The sequence below is a fragment of the Cydia strobilella genome, chromosome 19, assembly GCF_947568885.1.
Source record: "Cydia strobilella chromosome 19, ilCydStro3.1, whole genome shotgun sequence".
Lineage (NCBI taxonomy): Eukaryota > Metazoa > Arthropoda > Insecta > Lepidoptera > Tortricidae > Cydia > Cydia strobilella.
In genome coordinates, this window is record NC_086059.1 from 2,253,041 (window position 1) to 2,264,311 (window position 11,271).

General features: G+C 35.6%; 1 protein-coding gene across 1 annotated transcript in view; it reads left to right on the forward strand.

Moving 5' to 3' along the window:
* Window positions 1–10,781, forward strand: part of LOC134750065 (nuclear pore complex protein Nup88) — a 172,808-nt gene extending 162,027 nt beyond the window's left edge. Inside the window, exons 12-15 of the mRNA XM_063685153.1 lie at window positions 1,625–1,713; window positions 2,414–2,570; window positions 4,246–4,334; window positions 9,689–10,781. Of these exons, the coding sequence (XP_063541223.1) occupies window positions 1,625–1,713; window positions 2,414–2,570; window positions 4,246–4,334; window positions 9,689–9,755 (402 nt within the window). The 3' untranslated portion in view covers window positions 9,756–10,781. The remainder of the gene's footprint in view (window positions 1–1,624; window positions 1,714–2,413; window positions 2,571–4,245; window positions 4,335–9,688) is intronic.
* The last annotated feature ends 490 nt before the right edge of the window (window positions 10,782–11,271 follow it).

Here is an 11,271-nt window from a genome sequence, read left to right on the forward strand (position 1 = left end):
GCCTCGAAAATCACGAAAATTTGATTCTCGATCAGATGGCGCCACTAACTTTGGCCTACACTCGTATAGAGGGCGTTGACGGTTTCGTTTGTTATTTAACAATTTTAAAGCATATCAAGTGAAAAAACATGGGTCAAAATCATATAAAAATAATTAATGCAAATAAAAAAAAATCATTTATCCATATTTAAATACATTTTATCGTATTTTTATAAATCTTCATTTTTAGTTTTAAAGTGTGTCGACAGATGACAGTGAATTTACTGGGGTTACAAAATTTACTATGACAGTACCGCTCTAGTATAAGTTACTCTATGCTATTAGGTTACTATAAGATCACCCTACAATGGATCAATGGACACAGCGGATCCCGGGGTAACGATGCTGCGGACGAGCTTGCCAGGCAAGGATCGAGTGCGAGAGCGATTGGCCCAAAACCGATCCTCCTACCGTTTAGCAAACGCTCAATGCTGCTGGCACGTACAGGGAAACTACACACAGAACATTGGCTAAACCGGACTGGATGCAGACAGGCCAAACAAACCATGCCTGGCATCAACGGAAAGCTCACAAGGGTGCTCCTTCAATTAGGAAAGACCCGACTGAGCATGGTAACCGGTGTCATAACAGGTCAATGGACTATTTAACAAACATCTTTTTATAACATGTGTCACAGACAGTCCCCTATGCAGAGGATGCATGGAGACAGAAGAAACAGCCTCTCACGTGGTGCTGGAGTGCGGCGGAGTGGCCCCATACAGGGCAAAACATCTCGGATCCCCGAGAGACCTCCCCGAGGTCCTACTCAACATCAAAGGTTTGATAGGTTTCCTCGAGGAGCTGGGCTGGCAGGACTAGCTCATCCCCATGTCACGCAAAATAGGCGCCAGTCGTTGAGTTGCGGAAAATCGCCCGAACTGCAATACAATAGATGATTGTACGTTATGATACAAGTGTGCTACGTTGATCACTACCATCGACATTGTGCGACAAAATTGCGATTTTGTCGGTGAAATATTGCATTTATGCATATATTTGCTGTACAGTTTGTTTGACATGATGCCAACAGCCGCTTTCTATCACCGCACCGCTCGCCATCGGCAGGGTGTTCATCCTAGCACCTAAATGGTCGCGTACTGTGCGGTAAAGAATAATTTCCTCCCGCGGACGCTTCGGCTGTGGAATAAGCTCTCTGCCGAGGTTTTTCCGAGGGGCTACAGTATGGGGTTCTTCAAAAAAGGAGTGTACAGGTTTTTAAAGGGTCGGCAACGCACGTGCAATATCTCCGGTGTTGCAGGCGTCCATAGGCTACGGTAACTGCTTACCATCAGGCGGGCCGTATGCTTGATTGCCACCGACGTGGTATAAACAAAAAAAGCAGTCTTGTTTTTTGGATAAAATACAAGGCATCGAATGGTATCTTTAATTTATTCCTTTTTGGAGTTAAAAAAACTAAATTTGAAACTTTTTGATCCTGTATTTTTTATCATTTCCATATATTATTTTAATATTCACATTATTGCGATAAATTGCTCATTTGCTATCTATTTTACTAAATTTTGTTATGAAATTCAACATGTGTCGTCATCCCTATTGATTTTATCAATTTTGAATATGTTTGCAGAGAGATATCGAAGACGTGACCCTGGAGTCGGCGGTGCTGAAGGAAAAGGCCCTTCTTGCTGAGAAACACCAAGATGATATTAAATACAGGTATATTTTCACAAGTTACCATTTTATATAATGGTAATATTACCTATGGTTTCGCCTTGCAATTTGCTTAATCTATGGTAATTTCATGATTGCTAGTAAAATTTTATCAAATCATCTAAAATGTAGTTATTAAACTGAGTTTTATTTTAATTTTATACTAACCGAAAAAGCCATGTAGCTTATTTATTTATGAGTAATTTCTGAATATACCATTTTAATTTTATTTAGTACACACTGAGGTACTTATAGCAATAAAATCAAATCAGAAATATTTTTTGAAAGAAAAGAAATGCCGTTTTTATTACAGAGACTTATCAGTCTTATCACTTAAATTTTTACTCAACTCAATCCCAGTTACAGAGCGTTAGTAGATTTCAGAATCAGGGTATAAGTATCTAAATATTTTATCTATGACGTTCTGGATAATGATTGGTTAAATCTACGAGATTAAGTGCCAGTTGCACCATCCGCGCTTGACAGACTGATCAACGTCACCCGGCGCGCCGCGGCGGTTTACTATCAAACTTTCCATACAATAAAATGTTGCGAACTCTTTAACGATGACAAACAGTTTGGTGCAACCGACCCTATCAAGTGGAAAAGCGTATACTGTGACAATTTTTATAGAAAGCCTTTTTCTTGCTGTCTGTTCTCTGTGTCTAATTGACTCACTAATTTGATCAATCGATTTGTTTCCCAGATGTTCAGCAGTAATACGCCAACTGCGTGCGTCGGCGCCCGCCACTGCGGCCGAGCGCGAACTGTTGGCAGAACTGGAGCGGTACAAGCGGAGCGGGGAACTGATCGCCGAACAGATACAGCTGCTGAAGAAACACGCCCGCAACAAGCATGATGAAGTTAGTATTATTATTCATTGATTTGTTGTTAGATGTTCAGTAGTAATAAACAACTGTTGGCTGAAATAGAACGTTACAAGCGGAGCGGAGAACAGATCGCCGAACAGATACAGCTGCTGAAGAAACACGCCCGCAACAAGCATGATGAAGTTAGTATTATTATTCATTGATTTGTTGTTAGATGTTCAGTAGTAATAAACAACTGTTGGCTGAAATAGAACGTTACAAGCGGAGCGGAGAACAGATCGCCGAACAGATACAGCTGCTGAAGAAACACGCCCGCAACAAGCATGATGAAGTTAGTATTATTATTCATTGATTTGTTGTTAGATGTTCAGTAGTAATAAACAACTGTTGGCTGAAATAGAACGTTACAAGCGGAGCGGAGAACAGATCGCCGAACAGATACAGCTGCTGAAGAAACACGCCCGCAACAAGCATGATGAAGTTAGTATTATTATTCATTGATTTGTTGTTAGATGTTCAGTAGTAATAAACAACTGTTGGCTGAAATAGAACGTTACAAGCGGAGCGGAGAACAGATCGCCGAACAGATACAGCTGCTGAAGAAACACGCCCGCAACAAGCATGATGAAGTTAGTATTATTATTCATTGATTTGTTGTTAGATGTTCAGTAGTAATAAACAACTGTTGGCTGAAATAGAACGTTACAAGCGGAGCGGGGAACAGATCGCCGAACAGATACAGCTGCTGACGAAACACGCCCGCAACAAGCATGATGACGTTAGTATTATTATTCATTGATTTGTTGTTAGATGTTCAGTAGTAATAAACAACTGTTGGCTGAAATAGAACGTTACAAGCGGAGCGGAGAACAGATCGCCGATCAGATACAGCTAATTAAGAAACACGCCCGCAACAAGCACGATGAAGTTAATATGTCGCACTGGCAGGGTCGCCATGTGAGGCGTTAAGAGCAATTTCACATTATTTACAAAACTTAGCGAAACTCCTAAATTTTGTCTGTTTCTTATTAACGTTTATAATTAATATTTAATATGTATATTACATGTAATTTTTGAAAGGGGTCATCCATTAATTACATCACACGTTTAGGAGGCGGGAGGGGGTCAAGAAAATGTGACGTGTTGGTCATGTAGTGACAAAGAGGAGGGGGGGACTCACAAACTTTGTGACGTCACTTCATCTGTATAACCGAAAGTTGTTTTGATTTTTTTATTCACTTTACAGTTAGCTAAATAACAACTTTTGCAATGATAATCATTTGTATTTATGTAATTTTTATTTGTAATCTGTCTCGTGTTATAAAATTCCTAACATTGCTTTCATAAAAATAAAAAAATAAACCTAATTCGAATTGCAGATTTCGTGTAAAACTAAATTGCCAAATATAGTGACGTAGACATAAAATAATAGAAATTAAATAAAATTAAACTAAAAAATCCATACTGTTGCCATTTTTAAGCATTTTACGTCAAAAATTTGACAGTTACGTAGGAAGTGGTAACCTCATTTATTTTCTACAATTTCTTATCGGACTATATGTGACGTCACACCAGGGGGAGGGGTTTGCCAAATGTGACCAGGTGTGACAAGGATACAAGGAGTCATAAAATGAAATTCGTGTGACGTAATTAATGGATGACCCCAAAGACCCTTTATTGTTTAATTAATGTTATGCCCAATTTTCAGTTCAACAAATGGCAAGATGAATACAAGCGAAAGGAAATCGCACTGGGAAAGTCTCACAGCGACACAATCTCCTCGATCCTGCAGCAACAGTAAGTCATTACAATTTCTATAACCTTTACTTACCTCAACATTATCTATACTTTAAAAAACCGGCCAAGTGCGAGTCGAACTCGCGCACGAAGTATTCCGTACCACTACGCTAAAAACGGCAAAAAACGTTTGTTGTATGGGAGCCCCACTTAAATATTTATTTTATTCTATTTTTAGTATGTGTTGTTATAGCGGCAACAGAATCACTATCACGGTTCATGAGATACAACCTGGTGACAGACAGACGGACAGAGGAGTCTTAGTAATAGGGTCCCGTTTTTACCCTTTGGGTACGGAACTCTAAACACAACGGTTTACGAAACGGGTTCTTTCTCTTAGCCTAATTGTTGTGTCCACTTACATGTGCATTTCCTTTTTTGCACCATGCATGCAAAAAAAAAATATCCGTCTACTAACAAATACAAATAATCCATACTAATATTATGAATGCGAAAGTGTCTGTCTGTCTGTCTGTTACCTCTTCACGCTTAAACCGCTGAACCGATTTAGTTGAAATTTGGCATGGAGATAGTTTGAGTCCCGGGGAAGGGCATAATGTAGTTTTTATCCTAGAAGTCATCCTTTAAGGGGGTGAAAGTTTGTATGGGGAATCGATAAAAAGCATATTGGATAAAAATAAGCTACCCAAATTACTAACACCACGCAGACCAAGTCGCGGGCAAATGCTAGTTTATTAATAACGCCAAGTTACGTGTCAGGTAGTTATTATCGCATTTGAAATTAATTAGATTAACGGAACTACTGTGTTTAACATAAAAATAAAAGGATTTCACCGTCTCTAAATCACAGGCTATCATCTAGTCATACTTGTTATGAACAAAATGCTGCACTTCATGATAAAAGCAAGCCGCTTTGCACAGTGATAGTAGGGACCAAACTGAGCGATTTGACCCGCAGCAGCGGCAGTTTCACCCCTTAGGAACAGAGATGGCGCCACTTCTTTAAAAAATATTTCAAAAAATTCTACAAGCTAAACCAATGAACCGATTTAAATGTTTAATATCTCAAATGCAAGCGCATTATATACATTACTTTTAAAAAAATACTCAAAAAATATATACTCAATACTTTTGATAAAAACGGGAATTTTAAGTTTGTTTTTTTACTCGATTGATAGTTTTTACTTGATTTCTCAAAAAAATTGTATGGAATATGAATAGTTTAATGCATGTATATATTACTGAATAAATAACAAGTATTATTTAAAAAAACCCGACACCGATATCTCTCATACTTCTCGAAATATGAAAGTTTGAATGTGAGTGTAAATTTCTTCAAGATATATTCCAAATAAGTCTACAAGCTAAACTATTCGACCGATTTTAATTTTTAATATCTCAAATAAAAGCTCATTATATATACTACTTACAAAAAAATATTCAAAAAACATATACTGAATACTTTTGGCAAAAAACGGCATCTTAAGTTTTTTTTCTTACTCGATTGATAGTTTTTACTTGATTTCATTAAAAAAAAATATGGAACATGAATAGTTTAATAAGTATATATATAGTACTGAGTATATAAAAGTATTACAAAAAAACCCGACACCCATACCTTTCATTCTTCACGAAATATTTAAGTTCAATTATGCACGTTCAAATCTTCAACCGCAGTAAGTGCACTGATTTTAATATGAAATGTGTCATATGAAAAGAAATCACCCAATTTATTTTAATAATTAAAAAATTAATAAATAAAAACTGAATAAAGTTTTTCCTGGTGCTGAATTACAAAAAATATAACAAATCTAAAATTAGGAATTATTTTTATTTAAAGTGACTACATTTGTAAACAAAAAACTTAAATGTCCTCTTCGGGTTCACCGGTAGATGTAGAACTGAAAAAAAAGTCGTTTTGAGAAGTACTCGTACCATTTCAATACTACAAAATCACCGATCATACATGAACTGGTTGCTGTAGATTACTGTTGGAAATTTTTTGTGCCTGTAGATTTACTGTTGAATTATTTATGTGCCTAGTTGATTACCATTAAACCTATAATTTTGTGCCAGACCTATAATCAGTGGTCAGCATGCAAAATAACTCTGGATTGAAAATTACATTAACTTACTTTTGATTTGTACAGCCACCTTTGCATGATTTACACTGGGCTGTGCATGGTAAGCTGACGCGACGACACTCACAACGCATAGTTTCGCAGCCAGATTTGCAGCCACAATGGTCCAAGAGGCTTAATTGCGACCAAATCGCTGTAACTGCCGACCATTCCGGAGTCCAACTCATTTTTTCCTCAGTCCATCCCCAAGAAGATGGATATGGTATGGACACTTCTGGTTTCATAGCGTTTCCCCATATATGGCCCGCTTGGTAAGCGGCTCGAAGTGCATGTTTATAGCGAGCAGCGGATGTAGGTGGCAGGCTTGACACAAGCTTGTTTTTTGAAGCAAACAAATATTTGTGAACTTCATTTACGTTTATGTGTTCCGTTTGGCCAAACAATAACACAAATCTAGGGTTACTTTATACTAAAATTAAAATATGTAGTTACACACCTGACAACTGACAAAATCAAAAACTTTAAAGTTGACATACTCCTATTTTCCCGTCTTTTTATAGTGGCCAGAGAAAGGCAGCTTGATCTGAACGAATTCTTCCAGTGCGAAAACCAAATTTGTCCACCTTCGTTGTCAGTCAATGGAGGGCGTCGTTCAGGGAACAAATCTGATTTGGCCGAGAAATTAGAACCTGCCAACCCTGCCACCTACATCAGCTGCTCTCTATAAACATGCACTTCGAGCAGCTTACCAAGAGGGCTATATATGGGGAAACGCTCTGAAACCAGAAGTTTCCATACCATGTACATCTTTTTGGGGATGGACTGAGGAAAAAGAGAGTTGGACTCCGGAATGGTCGGCATTTACAGCGATTTGGTCTCAATTAAGCCTCTTGGACCATTGTGACTGCAAATCTGGCTGCGAAACTATGCATTGTGGGTGTCGTCGCGTCAGCTGACCATGCACAGCCCAGTGTAAATCATGCAAATGTGGCTGTACAAATCAAAAGTAAGTTAATGTAATTTTCAATCCAGGGTTATTTTGCATGCTGACCACTAATTATAGGTCTGGCACAAAATTATAGGTTTAATGGTTATCAACTAGGCACAAAAATAATTCAACAGTAATCTACAGCAACCAGTTCATGTATGATCAGTGATTTTGTAGTATTGGAATGGTACGAGTACTTAACAAAACGACTTTTCTTTTTCAGTTTTACATCTACCGGTGAACCATATAATTTGACATCACCTAATAATAATTAGTTGCCCGTTTATTTTTGTATTTAATACACTGACAATTATCTGATTCAATTCGGCTTATATGTATAAAAACTACTAAATTGACCTACTTTTATATTATACACATAGATTTAAGATTAGATCCTAAGTATGCATGTAATATTGCTATGCCCCCACGGGGTCCATGTGGAACTACCAAGAATTTGTAATACCTATAAAACCATGGTTGCAATAAATAAATATGAAATATGAACCCGAAGAGGACATTTAAGTTTTTTGTTTACAAATGTAGACACTTTAAATAAAAATAATTCCTAATTTTAGATTTGTTATATTTTTTTGTAATTCACCACCAGGAAAAAACTTTATTCAGTTTTTATTTATAATTTTTTTATTTATTAAAATAAATTGGGTGATTTCTTTTCATATGACACATTTCATATTAAAATCAGTGCACTTCCTGCGGTTGAAGATTTCTTTTAAAGGATTTATTTGTAAGAACGTGCATAATTGAACTTAAATATTTCGTGAAGAATGAAAGGTATCGGTGTCGGTTTTTTTTTGTAATACTTTTATATACTCAGTACTATATATATATTTATTAGACTATTCATGTTCCATAATATTTTTTTTAAGAAATCAAGTAAAAACTATCAATCGAGTAAGAAAAAAAACTTAAGATGCCGTTTTTTGCCAAAAGGGTTCAGTATATGTTTTATGAGTATTTTTTTAAAAGTAATGTATATAATGAGCTTTTATTTGAGATATTAAACATTGAAATCGGTCAAATAGTTAAGCTTGTAGAATTTTTTGAAATATATTTTGAAGAAATTTACACTCACATTCAAACTTTATATTTCGTGAAGTATGAGAGGTATTGGTGTCGGTTTTTTTTTATAATACTTGTTATTTATTCAGTGATATATACATGCATTAAGCTATTCATGTTCCATACATTTTTTTTGAGAAACCAAGTAAAAACTATCAATCGAGTAAAAAAAAAACTTAAGATGCCGTTTTTTGTCGAAAGTAATCAGTATATATTTTTTGAGTATTTTTTTGAAAGTAATGTATATAATGAGCTTTCATTTGAGATATTAAACATTTAAATCGGTTCATTGGTTTAGCTTGTAGAATTTTTTGAAATATTTTTTAAAGAAGTGGCGCCATCTCTGTTCCTAAGGGGTGAAACTTACGCTGCTGCGGGTCAAATCACTCACTTTGGTCCCTCCTAGCACTGTGCAAAGCGGCTTGCTTTTATCATGAAGTGCAGCATCCGGGCAAAAAATGGCCATAACAAGTATGACTAATCTGCCAAATCTTACCTATTTGTAGCGAATACGTACTCACACAATACGTATTCATTATATGATTCTGAGTCATGAGTGTATTACATATATCTGTTTGAGTACCCACAACACAAGCCTGCTTAAGCTTAATGTGGGACTTAGTCAATATGTGTAAGGATGTCCTATAATATTTATTTATTATTCATTGTTTTACATAAAAAAATTACAAAAATACAAAAACATGCCTCAGTAGTATTTCTGTAGGAAGCAAAGATAGATATAACTCCGTAATAGATGGATACAGTCTAAGGAAAAAACGTGCCTCGAAAATCAAGAAAATTTGATTCTCGTTCAGAGGGCGCTACTAGTTTTGGCCAACTGTCGTATAGATGGCGTTGACGGTTTCGTTTGTTATTTAACAATTTTAACGCATATCAGTGACAGAACATGGGTCAAAATTATAAAAATAATTAATGCAAATAAAAAAAAACATTTATTCATATTTAAATATATTTTATCGTATTTTTATAAATCTTTATTTTTAGTTTTAAAGTGTGTCGACAGATGGCAGTGAATTTACTGGGGTTACAAAATTTACTATGACAGTACCGCTCTAGTATAAGTTACTCTATGGTAGGAAGTATAAGTTAACTTATCTTCGAAGTATCGTTTCCATAGTAAGAAAAGTTGCAAAGATTTTAGTGTTATCATATATATAGCTATAAAAATAAGACAAAGTATCTACACTTTGATGTTTCCTTAACCATGTTTTTTGTTATTTCAGAACCGGTAAAATCTCCACGCTGATTGAAGAAACCAAGCTACTCAAAGATCAACTCAGTATAGTGTAATTTTTCAAAGTCTTCTGTGAAATGTGAATGTTACTTAAATTTTTCATCTAACTGTGCCATTTCGAGAATATTCACTGATTATTACATTAAATCCTAATGAATTGAACTTAAATATATTCCAAATTTGTCTAGAATATATAAAAACCTTCAGCTATTCAGTGGTTAGACCTACAAGATGTGTATTTTTATAAACTATTGCGTAAACGTTTCATTAAATAGTGTTCGAGGAAAAACAATTAAAGCATACACTGCCAACGTATTCGTGGCGCTACGCTCGTAGCCGATCCCAGCGTTTTCCCGCTTTGTGGAGGAAAGCGACTACGAACAGAGAAGGTTCCCGGCACTCAATGCGTTAAAATTGGGTCTCTATTGTTTCCCATAAAGTTTTAAGTCATAATGAATTGTTTGTCCGCATTTTCGTTAGTCATAATATGGTTTACTCAGAAACGCGTAACTTTTCAGGATTGCCATAAAACAAACCTAACCTACGCTATCTATAGGATAACCTGAGGAAAATCCTGAAAAGTTAACGGTTTCAGAATTATGACTAATGATAATCTGACAATCATTACATTATGACTTTCAATAATTATGTCAAACAACGGGATCCCGTTAAAATTGCTTCGGCTTACCCACGTAGGTAGGCAGGTAGGTATCGCATGTAATGATTTATTATCGTCAATTTCACCCTTTTTTGATAGTTAGAAACTTGTATTTCATTATAATAGTTTTCTGAACTGTATTATTCTAAATTCAATATACGCGATATAATCCGTTTTCATAGTTTTATTTCATGAGTAACTATCGCGGTAACCGAAGACAATATTATGTATTATTCTAATTAATTAAGTTTAGACTAATTGTGCCTAAGAGTGGTATTTCACCTCCAATTTCTGCATTGCGTCTAACTCTCTCACTAAGCAAAATGTGAGACGCAAATAAACATTGGACAGGTGGTATACCAACCTAAGACTATTTCTACAAAATTAATGTAATTTAGAATTAAATTGTAAAATTACAGTAATTACCTGTTGTATTGTATTTCTTTTGTATTGTCGTTGGTGAATGATATTAATAAATGTAATTAATGATCATTATTAGTTTTATGTTTTATTCTACATATATACCTATATGGCGTTATTCATAAACGCTTTACGGCCTGAATTAGCTATGAATTGTTTGCCTTTATCTGTCATTTTGACTTATGTATTTGTAAGAAAGGGATAAAACATAATTTAACTTAATCAGGCCCTTAAAGTGTTATGAAGAAGAGGGATAGTTGTAAGTTAAGTAGTCAATTTTGACAGATATGAAGAGACCCTTATACATATATATGATACTAAGGGCCAGTTGCACCAACCACATTTAGCGGACTGGTCAACGTCACTCAGCAGTCAACTATGAAACTTCCCATACGATAAAATTTTGCGAACGCTTTAATGGTGACAGACGGTTTGGTGCAACCGACCATTAGGCTATCAGTTAAACGGTAGGCCTTAGGTCGGTTGGACCAAAC